The following is a 20,561-nucleotide window of genomic DNA, read 5'->3' as shown; positions in this document are numbered from 1 at the left end:
TATATACATACATACATACACACACACATACATGTTTTATTTCTTTTATTTGCAAGGTTGAACTTGGCTGCATTTCTCACTTCTTCAGCTTTTGTGGGACAGCAACTGCATACAGCCAAGAGCCAGATCTTATCTATCATAGTGAGAGTCATAATGAGACTAATTAATTTCCCGTTTAATGCCAGGAGAGAAGCAATAAGCAAGGGATCATTTGCTGTGTCCTACAAAAGCCCTCCAGAGAAAACAGCACTGCACAGACACTATTGCCACTCACTTCATTAGCGCAGGATTCGGTACTAATGAAGTCTCTGCAGGCAGTTGTGCCCTTTCAGATGTAGCTAGCTATGCATATGAATTCTGTACACTGTGGACGGAGCTAATGTGGTCATACTGCAAATAAAAGCGAATACATGACAACCCTGTTAACAACACAGAAACCCTTTTCACTGCCTACGCAACATGACCTGAATGAGTCCACAGTCTAAAGTGCAAAAGTAGACAGCAGAACTAAATAATGTGCTCATGTGACACGCTGCTCAGAGTTGTGTTACCCGTCCCCAGCTCTTCCCTAAGTACAGCTATGCGTTCACTCGGACCACGTGTCAATGCCACTCAGACGTTATCTACCGCCGGAAATAATGAGTGCACGTCCGCGTCAGAACATCCCATTTCATCAACAAGTCACGAGCAAAACTGCCAGTCCATTGCTTTCGATCTCAACGAACACTTACGTACAACCACAAGTAATAGGCAAAACAAAACAAGAGAAAATAACAGCCCCCACCCTCACATCTCGTGTTACATAGTTGCCCTAGATTCTCATTACTCGCCACAAACTGAACATATATTTGTAACCTTCAACTGTAACCTTTAGCATTACTCTGTTGTTATAGGCGACTATCGCGCGTTCGACGTTCGATTCGAATGTTGTTTTTATTAGGGTGTTGCGATTTTAAAAGCACTTTCGCGACAAATGACGTTTGAATTGTATTTTTATTTAGAATACATTTTATGACTGCATATCTGTCGTGCGTTCTGAAACTTCCGCAGATAATGTCACAAGAATGCTGGCCAGTCTTTAGAACGAGGATCTTCAGTTAGCGTCAAGCTAATGCGTGGCTTTAAAGCAAAGCTTCGGCACAGCTAACGATATAAAACAGCGAAGAAAAAGTCCTTGGATATATATTTTTTTGTTTTTTAGCATTCCTTCAGGAAAAAGTGCACTACGACTGGAATGTGGTTGGTTTAGGTCTCGTGTCAGCTCGACGGCGAACGCATGCATTTTACTCAACTTAAGTTAGCTAGCAAGATCACATGGTCTAAAATATTAATACATTTATTCTGGAAATAAAACAGACGGGTGTATATTTCAATACGAAATATGAATTAAAAAAAATATTCGTTTAAAAAACGTAAACACCTAAATTAGGCAGGTCAATGGCTTGTTATTGGCTAGATTTTTTTTCACGAGACACGTTTTATACTTGTCATCTGATTAAAAACGCGCTGACATATAAGATTTCCCTTCAAATTAACAGTATTATAAATAACACCGAAAAGCTTTCACTTACATTCGTGCATTCTACTGTCGCGTCCGACGACAAAAGCTCCAGTGCTTTCATGCGGTAGTCTTTCGCTCGCGCTGTGTCAAAAGATCAGCAGCTGCTTCCTCCATCCACGCAGCGCGGAGATCACGCCGCACGGCAACGCTTCCGTACCCCCCCTACCGTCGCCAAGGCAACAGGGCAACTTCAGCCAATCACACCCTCTCCTCGCCGATATCCCCCTGACAACTGCCGCATCGCGGTAGCACTTTTTTTTTTAGCAAACCTAAGCAATTGCGTTCAGCATGCGCTCCGCGTTGCACCATGTTATTCATTCGCTCGTGAGAGGTTCGTGACAAAAAATTCGGTGTTATTTCAAACGCTATCGCTTAAAGGAGAGCCTAAAACAGTCGGTGTAGATTTAGATATTTTGACGTCATATTCCCATTGAGAATTTGCTTCATATTTTAATGGCTTTACCTTTACTATCTTAGCCGGCGTTTGAATGACCACCAAGCAGCTGGAAACGAGGTCAGATGCTGTTGCGTCATTAGCGGGGGAGTCCTGGAGGCTCGTCGTCCAATCGCAGGCTCTTTCGCGATGTGAAGTAGAGGTACTTAAAACTTACAAACTTATATAAGTATTGTGCTCCAATGAGATTTTAAACTGACTGGAAAGGCAAGGAGTATGACCAAAAGTGTATTATTGTACTTTTTAATATTGTCTTGTTCCATCTATTAATTATTTAACCCTTTCATGCTGAAATATTTAACCCTTTAGTGCTTCACTTCTGTTCTAAATACAGCCATTCATAATAATCAGTCAATAACATCAAAATACGTTTGTGATGTTTTAATAGTTATTTCTAATGTTTGTAATGGTTCTGACAGGCAAACAGTTTTTAATACCAAATCAAATCTGGCTACATTTTGGTAAAATCACATCTAGCAGTTTTGCAGCAGCAAATAAGTAATTATCATTGCTTCAGGCCAAAATACCAGTCCATAATCAATAACGCTTTCTCCAGTGAAAAAGTCAATTGCCTGTTGTCTTCTCATATTAGAATCCACCAATTTGTTTAGAGCTGTTTTCGCTTTTAAGATGTGCTTGATCTGTGCATATTTCTCTCCTGATTCAGAGGAGATGACCTTTTCACTGGAGAAAGCAACATTATTGATAGAACTGAATAAGAAAAAATGCCTCACTGATGGATTTATTACAAACACAGAATTTTGCTTCTCAAGACATTAACTGATGGACAGGAGTCGTGCGGATTACAAAGAATCAAATTTCTCCAAATCTGTTCCGATGAAGAAACAAACTCATCAACATCTTGGATGGCCTGAGGGCAGGTAAAAAAAATCGGGGTAAACTATTCTCCTTTATTGTGTTTGCATGTGCAAATGTGTCACTTTTTCACCCGAAAGTTGTGTGCCATGTTTTTCCACATTATAATTACAACTCTGTTTTTGAAAAGTAAGGCTTTTAAAGGGGTCATATGATGTATTTTTAAAGATCATTATTTTGTGTATTTGGTGTAACAGAATATGTTGACATGCTTTAATGTTCAAAAAACACATTATTTTTCAAATACTGTACATTATTGTAGGTCCTCTATGCCCCGCCTCTCTCAAACGCTTCATTTTCTACAAAGTCGAAGCGCCAGATATTCATAGCAAAGTCAGAATTACCTCTTCTCCTAGGTTCACGAAACGGTCGTCCATAAAATGCATTGCTGTTCTGTTGTAAGTAATCTTAAAGATTCCTAAATGCATCTACTTTCGGAAGGCCAAATAAAGTGCTTTTGCTTTCGCCTAGAAACACACAGCGTCTCCCTGACATGGCTGCATCAACACTAACTACGGTTACTGAAACCACGCCTTCTTTCTTTGCGTGAACATTTGGGCGGCATTACGCAAATATTTCCACATAGTGAGGTAGATATGTGGGGGCGTGTTAGAACGAGCCGTTTTAGGGGGGCGTGGCAGAGTCTTAACTTTGATAAAGAATATCTCTTTGGTTTTGAGACTTTAGTCTTTGCAACTTCAGGGATCTTATCTATGCACAATCAGCTTGTAACACTCCAAAGAGAAAGGAAAACTTGAAATCGCATCATATAACCCCTTTAAGGAATGCTTTTTGTCCTGTAATGCATCCAATGCAGTGAATGTGCTGTTACTTTTTTGCAACATGTTAATCCCAGATAAGGACGTAACCAAACATTCTGTAAAAGTAACCAAACAGACTCTAAAAGTTGATCCATTGAAAACCCCAATCTGATATGTACCAAGTATCTGTGGCTGAGGTTATGGCTTTGATCCCAGATTGCTAAAATTTGGAATTTATTTGTATCTGATTTCAAGCATATCACATTGTTTTTAAGATGTTGATGTAGGTCATTTCATTTATATTTTAGGTGCAATCTACTTGTTTTAAACAAGTAGTCTGTCTTAAAATAGGTCATCCAGTTTAATATACAGTCCACTCATTTCCCTAGATAAGCAGTTCAAGGCTGTTAGTATGTGTAAACACTACACACTTCCACTTAATTTGGCCTTAAATGTCTGAACTACCTAACAGTCATGTGTTTGAAATGCTTTTCATTACAGTTTTTAGCTTCTCTGATTAATTTAATCAACTTTTTTATGTGCATGGATAGTATTAGACAGAAAGCAGTTAATTTGTTAACACAAACCTTTAGATTTCAATGACCCAAACTGAAGTGTGGAATATGAGCTATACTAGTACTCTCTTAAAACAGTATCCTTGCATGTAATAGCTTTTTTGATGAGTACGATCTCAAAGCAAGAGAGTTTGTTTCACTGAAGCCTATAATTTAAAAACAAATCTAATAGATTTAGGCCACAGACATCCTTTGAACATAGATTATTGTCCTTTTGAAGAGTAATGGATGATGAATTATCTATAAAACAAAAACTTGCAGAATAAAGTATGAAAATACAAATACTGTCAACATACCACAAAATATGTGAAAATCAATACGGTTTAGCAGATTTCTGACTCTGAAAGGCTTATTTAGGTTGTTTGCCTATAGATGGCGCATTTTTACCCAGGAATTGTGGAAAGTGAAGGGTTTATGAATTCAGTCAATAACGACTTATTCTTATCAGACTAGATAAAGCACACTGCTGTAAAAGTCTCTTACAGCACAAGGCGCCGCTTTGAAGACCTTGCTTACGTTATTTGCACAAGTCGAGTATCTCTATTAGGTTATTACAGGAAGGCGATACCTGCAATCAGGGTGGTTTTGTCTTATAATAACTGTAATCAAGTCATGTTTAACAAGCTCTTGAAGGCAGTATACTATCCTGTTCAACCATAGTGACAGATGTTGGGGGTTTTCATGGCTTTATGGATAAGTAGTGCAACCTATAAAGCAAGTTATTAAAACGGCAAACTACATCAAACATATTGAATCAACAAAATCAAGCACAACCAGTGTTGATCTAATAAAGTTTATTTTCTTAAAAATGACCAGTTTCTGTTCTTTTCTAGGAAATTAAACCCTTTTTAAATTCATACTAGCATCTACATAATGGTTATTAAAGACTTCACAATATATTAAGTCTAGATGTTATGGTACACATGCATAAAATTCAGGCTGCATGAGAAGCCACAGTCACCACATTACACATAAATGGAGTTTGAGGGGCAAAAAGACAATGGGGCTGTAGAGATACTTGTCTCAGCTTGAAAGAGGCCAGAGGCCTCCAATATAAACCAACTCCAGCAAGGCTTTTCAAAATCGCTATCGTACTTAAAACAGGCACAAGTCAGGCCATGGGCCCAAAAGAATGCAATAAAAATGCTTCTAAAGTCAGGATACATTTTCAGGATGCTTTGACCGCATGGACAAAAAATTATCTGAATGAAAATGCTCTGGGATTATTTTTAATAGAAACCATTTCTTTACATTCGGTGTAAGATTAACGGTCAAACATGTTTCAGAATTCTTGGGCCCTTGGTTAACACTTCTAACCGCTTGGAGATTAAAGCTCCAAATATTTAGAAAGGGAACTTGAGAATGAGAAAGATAAATACAATAGGCAAAAATAATCCTTTTTCTAATTATGGCAGCAACAAATGTGATGCAAACATATCGTAACCTGCACAACCATAAGTTCCACACATCAATCTCTCACATAAAAGAAGTTAACTTAAAAGAAATCACCTCATTAAAAAGAAAGAAAAAAAAATGCTGGAGGACAATTTAGTGTTAGTTTTCTGATCTTTTCTTTGTTATTCCTCTTTCACAGAAAGAACTTATATGCTGAGACATGAGTATGATTACAGCAAGCCTAATGTGTGCTAACAAAAATATTAATAACAATAATAATAATAATATATAATAAAATAAGAGACATTCAAATACAGTAAGTTTTTTTGCCTGAAAATACAAAACTACATGAGAAAGCATTAAAATCATATTTGTAGATCAGAAACACATATTAACATATTAAAAAAAAAAAAAGCAAGTGCTAATCACATTGTTTTTTTGTTTTTTTTAGTTTTGTTTGTTTGTTTTTTTGGTTAATTTTTATATCATACATTTCAGCACATCTGCTGTCAAAAAAACAGTCGCCGGGGAAGCCATAATGGTATGGCTCTGCCTCTAATCCGAGAAAACCGCGCAGTCTGTAGTTCCTAGTGGCTCGGGTCACGGTCAGATCTGTACAAAAACTGCAGCAGAACCCGTCTTGAATCTCCACATAGCGCTGAAGTTGCACAGGGCAGGGCGCACAGCGTTGGGCTTTGCGATTGGAAGGACCAAACAAAGTCTACTCCCCTCCCAAACTCAACACCACTGTGGCACCCACCTCCAGAATCCTGAGTCAACATATTGCTTCACAATATTTCACTCTTCCAAATCATCCATCACGCTCCCAACCAGAACTGAAGAGAACTCCTTGCGTCAAAACATCTTCTCAGTTAGCAATATACAAGAGAGTCTGCACCCAACACTGAGGCAGCTTTACACGGCTTTGGAGTTCTGCATTTCACCTTTCCAAAGATAGTTTCTCTTAAAATGATTAATTCAAAGTCTGACAGTTTTAGTTATCCACACACACTTTGCACACCAGGTCTCTCTGGTCCAGAAATGGCAGGCGCTCTGGATTTGTAGGCAGGTACGATAAAGGCCAGGGTGCTGTGATGGAGGTTGAGCTCGATCTCAGTTGTGCTGTAATGTATTGGATTCTATGGGAGGTGCAGAGTCATACAGAGTGTCCGTGTCATGGGTCGGCTCTCCAGCCAATGTGCAAGGATTGGACAACGTACCCGCGCCACAGTCACAAAAAAACCTGGATAGGACAGATTATAAAAGGGATTATAGCAGATTAATATATGCATCCACTAATCTAAAAAAATCTGCAATTCACCTGTAACTACAGCTATTCTTGTGAATTATAGGTTTTTCTTGAAAACGCATGTTTCGCTAAAATATTAAGCACAACCATTTTCTATGGAAGCTTGTTTCTGCTATAAAAAAAATGGTTTCCTATATATAAAAAAAAAAAACACCTTTGACTTCTCACAATTTTGTCTTGTTTTCTCACAATTCTGAGGAAAAAAGTCAGAAACGCAAGATAAAGAACAACTACCTTTTTATTTTTAATTCTGTAGCGAGATGTAAACTCAGAATTGTGAGATGTAAATTCAGAATTGCAAGAAAAAAAGTCTGAATTATGAGAAGTCATAATTAACTATTTCTTATGCACCATATCAGCATATTAGAATGATTTCAATGTGACACTGATGACTGAGGTAATAGGTTGCTGAAAATTCAGCTTTGCCGTACACTAGGGATGCACGATATTATCGGACTGGTATCGGAATCGGCCAATAATGGCTTTAAATGTAAATATCGGCATCGGCCCGATATGAAAAATTATGCCGATATGTCTTGCCAATAAGAGGAATACGTTAACTCATATGTGCTCAGGGTGTGCTAGTGATTAGATCACGTCAGCAGTGTGGCTCATTCTTGAAGCAAAGTTTTGCCTGAATGGTGATTAGATTCACTGTTATGGATCGCTGCATTTAAACTGAGAAAGTATGGTTTGGTGTATGATAGAGTAAACAGTAATAGCACGTGCAGTGGCAACAAGCAGCCTCCCCGGGTCCTAATGCCCATTCGGTAAGGAGTTTTAATCTGTAGGGGGCGCTGTTGGCCTACTTCTAATTAAATTAAAAGTAAAATAGCCTACACAAGTAACATTTAGACTGTGCTTCTGATTAAATAAAGCAGTAACTGATGTCATAAAAAAATTTGTATGTTTTGATATAAAGGTCAGACGCTATAGCTTACATGAAAAAAAATCACAAACATGACACTTGTAAATTAAATAATTTTATACATACTGATTTATTCATTAATGTGTAATATGTTTTTTTTTTACAAATCATAAGCTTTTTTTAAACAAATAAGCTCTAAAAGATTTTCAGATTTTTTACAACTCTTTTGCTTTAGACCATCTACAAATGCTAAATCTTAAAATAAAATGTTTGGGTTAACTGCATCTTTCTGGGGGAAAAAAATGCAGCGATTGATATATAGTTTATTTTTTGCTTATAATTTCTGCACAGGAGAGACTTGGTGTTGTTTCCAAACAAAAGGAAATATATCAGTATTGGCCAAAATGAGTTGAAAAATATCGGCATAATCCAATATCGTGCATCCCTACCGTACACTACATTATAAAATATTATTTTAAGAAAACAGTTCCTCTAAATTGTAATAATATTCCACAATTACTGTTTTTATTGTATTTCTGATTAAATAAATGCAGCCTTGGTGAGCCTAAGAGACTTCTTTCAAAAACATCTTACCAACCCCAAACTTTGAACAGGATTGTATACATATTGCACTGTATACAAGAAGGTTTGGTACTGACCTATCATGCCGTATAAACTCCACATCATGCCCTTGGTGGCACTTCTTAATACAATTCACACAAATTGCATTCCGGTCTGTTGTGTTACAGGTGTGACACCTAATACAAGAGAATGGAAAAAGGTGAAATACTACTACCAGATCTGTTGGTTTTCAACGCAGACGGCTTCAAGTTGCCTGCCTTCTGATTACCTGTAGAAATCGTGCATGGGGTAGCTGGTGTAACTGGAAATCTTGTACAGGCACTGACCTCTGCTCACCGCCTTTTCTATGGCATCCTGATTGTTCATGATTTTGTTATCTACAAAATTATGAAAAACGGTTATATTAGCATATATATTATTGAGGTGAAGTGAGAAAGATAGTCGGCTATGGGTTTCAATGATAACGTTTACCTTTCATTGTAACGTTGACACCGGAGGCTAGAAATAAGCCTCCAAATCTGTTGTTGAATATTTGATTGCCTTCCAGAGTCGCTGTGGCATGGTTTGTGATTTCAATGCCTAAAGTGGGGATGAGAGAGAGTGTTATTTCGAAGATTGAATAGAAATATGGCACCGAAAAAAGTAATGATGACATACATTTTTATTATTTTACAATTTACCATTAAGGCGACAAAAGAACCATTACATAGTCAAGGAATAGTTTATCTAAGGCATCTATTTATCTATATCCAAGATGTAGATGAGTTTGTTTCTTCATTGGAACAGATTTTGAGAAATTTAAAGGGGTCCTATTATGCTTTTTCACTTTTTCAACTTTAGTTAGTCTGCAATGTTGCTGTTTGAGTATAAAAAAGGAACGACTCGTTTGGACTACAACGCATATTTTCCGGGATTTGTGATATCACAAATACGACGAATGGGACGAGACCTGGTTGAGCTGCACTAAAGGCGGCAACGAGTGTTATCACTATGTCGGAGACACACTAGCTTTCCCAAGGCAGACGAACTTAAGCCCCGTTCACACCGCCAGCGACACACAGCGACATAATCCCATTCATTTTCAATGGAGAGCTGGCGACACGAGCGACAGTGACCATTGGCGACAGAATGTGGGCGTGTCAAGCGATGCGAGTCAAGCGACAAAAGTTCCGAATTCTTCAACTTTATGCAAATAAGCAGCAAATTTCGTTAGCGACAACCAATGGGAGTGAAGTCAGTGGAGAGCACGTGATTCATCTGCTGTAGTGGAGGGTTATGGGGGTAACTAGGCAACCAGTAGTGGGAACGCCCACTAGCGACCTCAATTGCCAGCCACAAGCGTCAAGCAGCGAAAAAGTCGCTGGCAGTGTGAACGGGGCTTTAGAGTGGTTACAATCATCCGGGTTTAAATCGCGCTCAAATTTATTTGATTTTGACGCAATATTTACACTGAAGCTCGCAGGCGGCTATGGTAAGGGGCGTGACATTTCCCGACCAGGCGCCGAGTGCTGCCAATCACAACACACACTGGCCCAGCTAACCAATCACAGCACATTTCGTATTTCAGAAGGCGGGCCTTCATTTGATACAGGAACTATTCGAGCCGTTCATGCCAGACTGGGGAGAGAGGTGTTGTAATAATGTAAAATATGTGAAAAATAATGTGTTTTTCGAACAACCTAGTATGAGAGCCTGTTCTAGTACACCCCCAAAACAAAATCAAGACTTTGTAAGAGAGCATAATAGGACCCCTTTAACATTACATTATTTTCTCACCAATGGATCCTCTGCAGTGAATGTGTCACTGGAGGAAGCATTATTATGGATCATGGACTGGTATTTTGGATAAAAGCAACAGTTTAAAGTTAAAACATATTAAAGATGAATTTGTTTCTTACAAACATACAGCTTTTCACTTCACAAGACATTAACTGACTGGAGTCATGTGGATTATTGTGCTGATGAGCAAATGATGTAATGCTAAATTTATCTGAATCCGTTCCGTTTAAGAAACAAACTCATGGAAATCTTGGATGGCCTGAACGCGAGTTAATATTCAGCAAATTTTAATTTTTGGGCGAACTATTCCTTTGAGATCACCACAGTGGCAGCATGTATGCACTTCTGACTTAAACCTACTGACCTGCAGCAAAGCCATCAAATATCCGGTTCTTCCGCAGCACCGGGTGGCTGTTTGTGCTGATGAGAACACCAGCCTGTGCGTTCCTGAAGATATCGTTCTCTTCCAACAACCCTGAACATGCATATGAAGACACTGCTATTAGTTTTATCATAATGATTAAACACGGTACATCCATTATTTTAACTGGGCAGCTTTTTGACTCAGATTAAGCTTAGTTTTGAACCACAAGGGTTTTCATTGGGGGATTAATCACTAATTGTGTGATTTAGCTCAAGACAACCCTTGATCCGTGTCTAGGAATCTGTTCTGATTTTATTTTTCTACTTTAAGTCACTCAGCTGCCGTAGCATTTCCTGCACTGTGCCTAAAAGCAGTGAGAAATTTCCAATCCATTCTTACCCCTCCCACCGTTGAATATGCAAATACCCCCATCCCGTCCATCATGGATTTTATTCCTGCGCAGTGTGGGGTTGCTGTCTGTCTTAATCCACACCCCCGCCATGGCATTATCAAAGATCTCATTGTCCTCGATGAAACCCAGCCCTAAGAACAGACCACCACATGATGTTAAACACAAACACAGCAAACAGAAACCTCTCACAACTGGGCAGACCAATATGACAGCTGAGATCTGTAACTGTTGTATGGCTAAAACAAAACAACAACAACAACAAAATGTACTCATTAACAAGCGTCATAAGGACTGAAAAGGCAAATAGAGACAACAGAGAGAAAGTGAATAAAGAACTTACCAGAATTGTAAACAAGGATACCTCCATTCTGTCCACCCCAAATTTTGTTTCTTCTGATTTTTGGATTGCTTCCAGTTCTGTTTTAAAAACATAGGGAAAAAAACATAAATCCTGTACAACGCATGCAAAAAATGAATCCAATATAAAAATGCAGTACACTGTTTTACTACCAAGACTCTCGGAAACCAATCTGTACCCCTGATACTTCAGAAATTCAATCACATCCTACCTGATCTGGACTCCAGAGTACATGTGATTGTAGATATCATTATCTTCCAGTACTCCATGTCCATTGTCGTAAAAATACACTCCAACCTTTTCAGAGAAATAACCACATTAGGAGGGAAGAATGAATGCTAGATCATATCGAACTAAATTTTGAAGTTCCAAACCTGTTTTCCGCTGTGTATCCTGTTCCTCCTGAGTACTGGCGTGCTTCCTGTGGTCACCCACACTCCGGCCAGAGTGTTGCTGTACACCTCATTTTCCTCTATTACACCCTGGCCCTTTTCATGCTACAAACAGAAACAGACAGAACACGGAGAGTTACTCTATGATCAATGAATATTGTGTGTACATTCTTTGTTCTGTCAGCAGCCTGTAATCTATTACAGTCAGTTCATGTTCATGCTCACCACATAGATTCCTCCATGCTGCCCGTCATGGATCTTGTTGTGCCTTACTATAGGACAGCTGTTCGTTCTGATCTGAATGCCAGCCAGGGCATTTCCATAAATATCATTTCCCTCAATGAGGCCCCTCCCATCACCAAATATGTAAACGCCTCCTTGGTTTCCATTGAAGATGGCATTTCCCCTAGATTAAGAGCAGACAGTTGATTTTATAGATAATCAACAAGATGGAACAATCAATTTACAGTGTGCCGAGTCTTTAGTGAGCTGCGCACAAGCTAATCAATATCCAAAATACAGAAGAGTGAATATTTTCAAGTTTAAAAATAGCAATATTGATTTATACTAATATGATACTGCTAACTTAATTTACATAGGCAAGACAGTGAGGACAATGGAGACTGACCTTATAGTCGGGTCACTATTCGAGGTGATCCACACACCAGCAAAGTTATTAGCATAGATTTTGTTTTCTATGAACTGGCCTCGACCTTTCTCATGTACATAGATGCCCCCCGTTTGGCCGTGGTGGATCTCACAGCGTACTACAGTTGGGTTCGCGTATGCTTTCACCTCAAATCCTGCAATCCTGTTCCTATGGATATTACAGCTCTCAAAGTAGCCCTGCAGAGGGAGACAAAGAGACAGAAATAAACTCACCGGCTAGTGCCCAGAACAGATAAAGTCTCTGACTGAACAAATGTTAGGTGTAAGTACCATGCCATGGTCAAAGGTAAACACTCCTACATCTCTGCCATGGTGGATATGATTACGTCTGATGATAGGATTGCCATGGTTTTTTACCCAGATACCCGCAAGTGCATTGTTTGAGATTTCGTTAGTTTTTTGAGAAAGTAAAAATGCACAAAGTTTCCTGTAAGGGGTAGCTTTAGGTGTAGGGTTGGTGTAGTTTGTACAGTTTGTACAGTATAAAAACCATTACGCCTATGGAATGTCCCCACAATTCACAAAAACAAACGTGTGTGTGTGTTTTATTATAAACAATAATATTAGCATCCAATAGTCTTGTCTGCAACTGTATAATCTACAATTTACGACTAAAAATCAGTGTCAACACTGAGATAAAGCAGATATTCAAAACTGCATCATTTTTACAACATGATTTGACCAGAACATGTAGTATAGTATAGTATAGTATAGTATAGTATAGTATATATTTATTTAATGCCATGTCAGCATCAAAGGCTATTTTCATGGCAAAAACAATTAAAAAATACAAGCATAACAAATACAGTAAAAACCAGCAAACAAAGAAACACAAGTTATATCACACAAGATTTTTTACATTAACATGTGATAAAAATTCTAAAACTTGTAGTTTTAGAAAAAACATGTAGACAAAATAAACAAGTCTTGTATTTTAACTACTATTAAATATGGATTAATGGAATAGTCCAAGTACGTGTCATATGGGTTCAGGAGACTTGAAATATAGTGCAAAAAAGTCATATGAATCACTTTTAAGGAGCTTTTGATGTGTTTTTCCTGTTTAGTGCTTGACTGAAAGGTCAGTATGATCCTATTGTATGGAAAACATTTGCATGAAGAAAACCCAGCAGCATAATATCTTGAAACAACATGAGGACAAGTAAATACAGTTCCAATTTCAATACAATGACGATTTCCATTTTGAACAGTTCCTTCAATGCACAAAATAGACAATGAAGGTTCCTACCTGTGCATGATCAGTGATATAGAGTCCAACATTTTCACAATCGCTGATGTTGCAGTGTTTGATGGTAGGTCCGGCACCTTGACCACTTACACACACCGCTGATCCCACTGCACAGAAAGATAGAGAGAGACACCCATATCAAAACCACCCAATAACAATTACTGTATTTCACCTAATAAAATATGGCGTTAATAACACCAAGGTCATGGGCTCAATTCCCACACATACTATTAAGTATACTTTGAATGCAGTGTCATGTCAGATTAATGATGCCTTAAACTGATCAAAAGTGACAGTAAAGACATTTAGAATTTTCTATTTATTAAAGTATCCTGGGGAAAAAAAACATCATGGTCCATACAAAAAAAATATTAAGCAGCACTGTTTTCAACAGTGATAATAACAATAAATGTTATCTGATTATACCAAATCAGCATACTGATTTCTGAAGGATCAATGTAACACTGAAGACCGAAGTAATCATTGCTCGACAATTCAATTTACTGTGCTTTTGATTAAAAAAAAAAAAGCAATCTTTGTGAGCATAAGAAACATCTTCCAAAAACATTTTAAAAAACCATACCAAGCCCAAACTGTAGTGCATTATGCTAGGCAAGCAGATGGTTGTCTAAATAGAATGAAAAATACCTGTGCAGGTACTGCGGATAATGCAGTGGTCGATGTTGGGGCTGCAGTTAACTGTGATCTCCAAACAGTGGTGAGCATTATGGTGCTGTGCTGACTTATCATCAGGGTTGAACTGTGGGTAAAACAGCAATATTACACACACTCAAAAACGTGATTTGCTGCAACCTCTAATAAAAAGCATCATGGATTATTTAGAAAAGAGAAAGTAGTATTATCTAAAAGACATCATGCAATGATTCACAAATTCTACATGTTTAATAAGATAATGCACTAAAAAAAAAAAAGCTGGTTAGACTCACCCTGATGGTCATGTAGCCCACATATGCATCTTCAGATCCCTCCATAAACACAAATGTTGAATCTCTAGTGTTTTCAATGACAACCTTGTCAGCAACCTTCCCTGAGGCTGAAAGGAAAGAAAACAAGGGTGTCAATGGCTTTTATCTAAGGGTGTGAGGTTAAAAGTTAAGATTTACAGGACACAGGTAACAAAAACAGGGTCATCTGGTTCACCTGCGCCAATCATTGTAATGGGGGATTCAATGTAGATCCATTCATCTGTGTAAATGCCAGAATGCACAAATATCAGGCCATCAAAATGGGCCTCCTGCACCCCTCCCAATGCATCCTCAATGGTGTCATAATACTGCAAACCAGAAAAAAACACTGCAATTACAATGAAGCTGAAAATTCCTCAGTGCAATTATCGACTCTTCTTTACAGAAATGAAACTGCTGAAGCCAAAGATCCATACCAACATATTCTCTCTGCCTTTGTATCTGGCCGGATTACTATAAAAGTGTTCTGCAAAACCAGGCTTTACATGTGCTCCTTTATACTGTGGAAAAAGAAAAAGAAAAGCAAAGGCTTAATGAACGCTTACTCACATTATAGCACCTGTATTAACCATTTTTGATTGATTCACGCAAGACGGACAAATAAACACGAGGTGGAAATGTGTGTAAAATTCATGACCTTTCAAACAGTGAACAGCATTATTACTCTGACAAATAACAAAAGGCCACACACCGGAAAAATCATCTATGGAAAAATCATCTATGATTCTATTCTGATGTGAGAAGACTATTATCCATAAACTGACTTATAAAGGACTACAGAAATGCAGCTCTTATACCAATTGCTGAAAGCTCTCTTTCCATGGGTTTGGTTGCTCATACTCTTCTGGGCTGATCTGGTAGAACTTCCCCGGCTCTGGATGCATCATTGGTCGTGTGTACTCAAACACCTCCATGTATAGTCTCTTCCTGTGAATCACACAAGCAGACAAAACAATCACCAACAATATAAATTTATGGAATCGGTAACATCTCAACCAATCCCCCATTTCTGGTGCCGAATAAGCATTTTTGTGCAAATTTCAATATTTTTACTGTAATCAGCATATCAGAATGATTTCTTAAGGATCATGTGACACTGAAGACTGGAGTAATGACTGCTGAAAATTCAGCTTTGCCATCACAGGAATTAAATATATTTTAAAATATATCCAGAATTTATAAATAGAAACAGTTATTCTAAATTGCAATAATATTATTTAACAATTTTACTTTATTATTATTTTAACAATTAATGTATTTTGACCAAATAAATGCAGCCTTGTTGAGCATAAAATACTTCTAAAAACATTTTTAAAAAATCTTAATTTTTGAACAGTATGCTGTTCTTTAGTGAAAGTTGCTAACAAGATTGATATCTAAAAGCCCCAAGAGACAATTTTGTCAAGATTGTGCATGCTAGCAATGTCAGGTGTTAACACTCCTCCAAAGAGAAGCATTACACTCTTACTTTCCTGATATCTCCCTTTTTTTTTTTTTTTGCTGCAATATTATTGCTGTCTACCTGTCATGATCATCATAACATAACGTATAAAAATTGCAACAATATGCAGGCTCTCCCTACATTATGATCTATTAAATCATTAGTAGTAAACATTAGTGCGGTGTTCGATACGACGATCCTGGCCCTGTATCGATATTGTGGCATATGTGCAGCAGTGGACCGCGCTTAATTTGAATACAAGAACAACGTTTAAAATGGAGTAGAAAAGTGCGAGGTTTCTAAAAAATAATGAATAGAGCATGATATATAGGCTACAACAAATCTGGCCACACAGAGGAACCGGGGTTGCCTGATATAAAGAGACATAATCCCCGAAACAGAGCTTCCCACTTGCGCAATACGGAAATATCTGCTAAGTGTGCTACTTATCTTTGTCAACCTGACAACCATGTGCACGCGCTCTCTCCCGCGTTTCTCTATTAACAGTGAAGCTGTGGCTTTAATTCCTTTAGAAACAATGATGTTACCTGCTCCTTGTTGAGAAAGATAATGTAGCTCTTGATCGATTAAGCTATTCAGTTGATAAAATAAAAAGTTTGTTCCTGAATGTCGGAGTGCGGCTGCAACGTGAACTGTGTGAGTGACTGAGCCTGTGTGTGCGTTAGATACAGAAGACAGGGCATTAGTTTAGAACTCTTCTATATATTTTTTTAATCGTAGAGAGTGTGTTAATTTGTGCAATGATAACCTACCAGCAATGTAAATGATTTTTTTATATATTAGAATGAGAACATTACAATATAAATGTATTAGAACGCGTACATTGTTATTTATGGGCTTAAAAACAAGCTGCAAACAATCAGAATATTGTACCTGTTGGGGAGTGCCCAATGTAAACATGAAACATATGCCATTACCTATATTGTACTGTGGTACAGTTATGGAGGCCCTTCATAATGCAGAGGTCAACTGCCTGCTCTGCCAATAGTTAGAAACAGACCTATAGTATGCAGTGTTTAATAAACAGCTGTTTTACTAAATTCTGCTGAGGTGAAATTCAGTGCAGTCCTGTCTCGTGATATGTATCGTATCGTGACTTTGCTGGTGATACACAGCCCTAGTAGACATGGCCCTTAAAATTTTCCTCCATACTCCAACAATTTAAGAGATTAATGTGCTTCTGCAAATCAATCTATTGTGAGTTTAAAATTCTCACCAGAGAATGGGGTCATTTGCAAGCTCACTGAATCGCTTGCATACGCAGGCAGCCTGGCACAGATCCTGCTCCAGCAGGTAGGAGAAGATCTTCAGAACCACTTCATCCGGAAGCTTCTCTTGGAGATACTGCTCCGCAGGGGCAGCTGAAATAAAGACAACAGGAGAAGAAATCTAAAGCAAATTGCTTGCAGAGCACACTGAATTAATAGCCCTTTGATAAGAAGCAAAACTTTGAATAATGTAACCAACAATTGAATGACTGAGACCACACTCTGCACTCACCTGGCAAGTCCTGGGATTTTCCTGACACTCTTGCACGTTTAGCTCTGTGACCAAAGTTTTCTGTGGCTGAAGTGGAGGCTCCCTGCATCACATAAAAGTCAGACACTGACTTTTAAACTACTCATTTTAGATTACAAAGACATCAGAAGGACAATCTCTGTTAAAAGTGCAAACTAAAAAGTGATAGTATGAGTGCAAAATCTTTACCTCCATACTGTTTTTTGTGGGGCACACGGTTCTTTTAGGCAACAGGGACTTTCTACGGAGTTGGTATGGACTGTTTTGAGCTCCTGGACCAGATTCTTCAGCAACCATATCTGCAGGGATGTCCTCATCTACAAAGAACATAGGAAGAAAAAAAACAATCCATTCAGCAAAACATCTCTCAACCTGCCCTGCACAGGTTCAGACCCCAAGTTCCACCGCAAACTCCTGATTTCCATGTGTGCACGTTTCAAACTGTGCCTGCTGGAACAAAATAGAACCATTCTCGCAATAAAAACAGTCAAAAATAAAACTTTTTGTTGGCCTTCTCCAAAAGCATAGCAGCGCAGACAACACTTCCTCCCATTATTTAGTAAGAACATGACAATCTGTGGAAAACTCTGAATTTCCATGCTTCAAGACAGCTTGCTTTTCCATATCTTGATATTTAAGGAGTAAAACTCTTAAAAGCCTTAACCTTCTCTGTTTTCGTAATTGTAAACATCATTATATATTATACGTAAGAAAGCCATAGCTAGATTCATTTTGATCCAGGTAAGATGCAACAAATGCTGTTCTTCGATCAGCTACAAATGTTTTAAAGTTCCCTACCTGTTCACCTGTTTGTGTGTGCAAGTACCCTACCTACCTGTCAATACCTGGTGTACTGATCACCTGAGAGCGTTAGTCTGTCCTTCCCTACAGCACATTTGGTACCTGGAGACAACATCCAAAAATGAAAGATGAGAATAGCAGCTAAAGCTTGACTCTGAACTGTCACGAATTTTATGGCAACTCACAGCTGACTGATCCATTGGTAACAAAGGCTTTACAGGCGTCAAGACAGCAAGGCAACAAAAGTACATCAGGGCAAAATATCAAGACAACACCTGCTTATTAAATCCTTATCTGATCAGCTGTGACTCTACTCACTTTTTCTGTGTGCCTGCCTAGAAAGCGGTACCAAAATAAAGCAGTGTGAAGATGCTCTTCAATTTCATCTAAAATACAGATTTAAGAGCCTGGAGCATCACATTACATAGGCTATGTTTAATGCAAACACACAGATACTACATTATTCTACTTTCTAAAAGCCCAACTACCCCAATTGAAATGCAGTGATGGTATCAGATGGTAATACCATAGAACTACTATGGTGCATGTCCAAAAAACATGGTCAGTTTGAGTACTTTTATGTGTACAGGTTACACCACGTGATATTAACATTGAGAATATGAATACACTGCACAATCTTAGGTCAGTGCATCGCTTAGGCTGATTTTCTCATTGCAATAGGCTATAACTGCGAAAGTTTCACATCACACCAAATGTAAACAGCAAGGTAGTCAAAATGCACCAATCACTATTAGTCTAAAATGAATCAATAAATGCTGGAAGAGCATGAAAACCCAATGTTTTAACACTTTATCAAGGGAAAGCCTGTCCGGGGGGGGGGTCTATAACCAAGCTAAACGTGGAAACAAAGGTTTCCGATTGATCATCGCAGATGCACATCCACCAGCAGAACCCAGGGCCTTGTGCATAGCATCGACAAACCTGCAACAATAACCACTCATGTGATAAATGTCCCATAATGCACATACCGACAAAGCATTTATCCAACCCGGTTTGTTGGCTGTGAGCTCAACTGCGCAGCTAAGTTACTCGCATTAGCTGGCGTGCTACCTAGCAGTGTGTAAACAGTTTACTTCATAGCTACTGCATTCAAAGCGAACCAAAACTGAACAAAGCTGTTCAAGGTACTAATGCGGTGCAATAAGCAGATACTGTGATAGTGTTTGGTCTAAACGGACAGTGTTGTGTATCAATGGCAGCCCACACTGGATCCTAGCAGCTACGCAGCGCAGATTTTCATGCTTAAATCCACTTCTCACGTCTCTCTTCCACCTATGAGAGGTGGCTTATAGCAAAGGTAAATCAATATTTACCTTGTCACCTTGTTTCTAAGTTTAAAGTCTACCCGGAAAGGTGGTACGTTAAGTGTGTTAAAAGCTAGCCGTTTACGGTTCTGGCTCGTGAAGCCCAAACAAAGCGCGGCCTGGCCTGTTTATATGCGCCTCGACGCTCTGCACACAAACCCTTTTATTCAGGCCTTGCGGCTTCGGAGTGGCCCTGTCTTGTCATGCAGATAAAGTACCATACACGACACGGCACAACATTGAAGTGTTGTTGAATTAAAGGTCCCCGTCTCACCTCTTTCTGCGTTGTTTCTTTCCGGCTGCACCGGGCGCGGCCTCGACACTCGCCTGGGTCTCCTGCTGCTCGCTCTGACGGAGTTCATTTGGCGAGGTGACTTTACCAAGAAAAAATACGCGTCCCTCAAACCTTATCCTGTTGTACTTAGCATTTACACAAATCTCTGGTCTAAAACAAGTCAAGTCACCCGTCTACGCCGAAAAAGGACACCAACCCGGGGCAGTTTTTCTTATTCGGGGTGTTGTTGGTGGGTTTTTTTCGGACAGCTCCCCCCTGTGCTGAGATCCGTGTCTCTCGCTCCCTCTCTCTAGCAGGAGGAGCCATTAACATTGACACGGAGACCATGCACAAGGTGGCACCACTGATGTTCAGCAAGTGTAACATTAAGCGTGTTATTGCTTTTAAATATTGAGTTTCTAATCTTAAATGAAGTGTGTTTCAAAGTGTTAAACCGCCCTAGTGCCATGAAAACAGGGTTCTGAATTGCAATAACATTGTAAAATCCTTCCCTGGAGCCTAAAGTGGACTCCTTGCCTGGTCAAGGTAGCAAGAGGTTGGTTAAGATTCTGGGAAAGCAGCAAGACCGGA

General features: G+C 38.8%; 2 protein-coding genes across 4 annotated transcripts in view; both read right to left on the bottom strand.

Moving 5' to 3' along the window:
• The window catches only part of LOC107673647 (forkhead box protein N2-like), a 17,974-nt gene extending 16,237 nt beyond the window's left edge, over positions 1 to 1,737 (bottom strand). For 2 of the 3 annotated variants that reach the window (XM_016467329.1, XM_016467332.1), the window contains exon 1: positions 1,572 to 1,737. In XM_016467329.1, the coding sequence (XP_016322815.1) occupies positions 1,572 to 1,581 (10 nt within the window). In that variant the 5' untranslated portion in view covers positions 1,582 to 1,737. Of the gene's footprint in view, positions 1 to 80; positions 134 to 1,571 lie in introns of all 3 variants that reach the window. The other variant, XM_016467330.1, reaches the window with a different exon arrangement.
• Positions 1,738 to 6,082: 4,345 nt separating this feature from the next.
• LOC107673644 (F-box only protein 11-like) lies at positions 6,083 to 20,269 on the bottom strand. The gene is made up of 22 exons (XM_016467327.1): positions 19,971 to 20,269; positions 17,760 to 17,887; positions 17,553 to 17,634; positions 17,269 to 17,413; positions 15,388 to 15,517; positions 15,007 to 15,090; positions 14,766 to 14,898; positions 14,552 to 14,658; positions 14,253 to 14,364; positions 13,593 to 13,711; positions 12,626 to 12,754; positions 12,315 to 12,532; positions 11,912 to 12,092; positions 11,669 to 11,791; positions 11,506 to 11,591; positions 11,277 to 11,353; positions 10,924 to 11,067; positions 10,525 to 10,635; positions 8,853 to 8,960; positions 8,650 to 8,758; positions 8,459 to 8,557; positions 6,083 to 6,865 (listed from the first exon to the last, which is right to left on the bottom strand). Exons 1-22 carry the CDS (start codon positions 20,056 to 20,058, stop codon positions 6,736 to 6,738), a joined length of 2,643 nt encoding a protein of 880 aa, XP_016322813.1. The 5' UTR covers positions 20,059 to 20,269; the 3' UTR covers positions 6,083 to 6,735.
• Positions 20,270 to 20,561: the final 292 nt, after the last annotated feature.

Source organism: Sinocyclocheilus anshuiensis, unplaced genomic scaffold, assembly GCF_001515605.1.
Source record: "Sinocyclocheilus anshuiensis isolate Anshui unplaced genomic scaffold, SAMN03320099.WGS_v1.1 scaffold712, whole genome shotgun sequence".
NCBI lineage: Eukaryota > Metazoa > Chordata > Actinopteri > Cypriniformes > Cyprinidae > Sinocyclocheilus > Sinocyclocheilus anshuiensis.
Note: the sequence above shows the minus strand (reverse complement) of the source record. Positions and strands in the feature narration are given on the sequence as shown.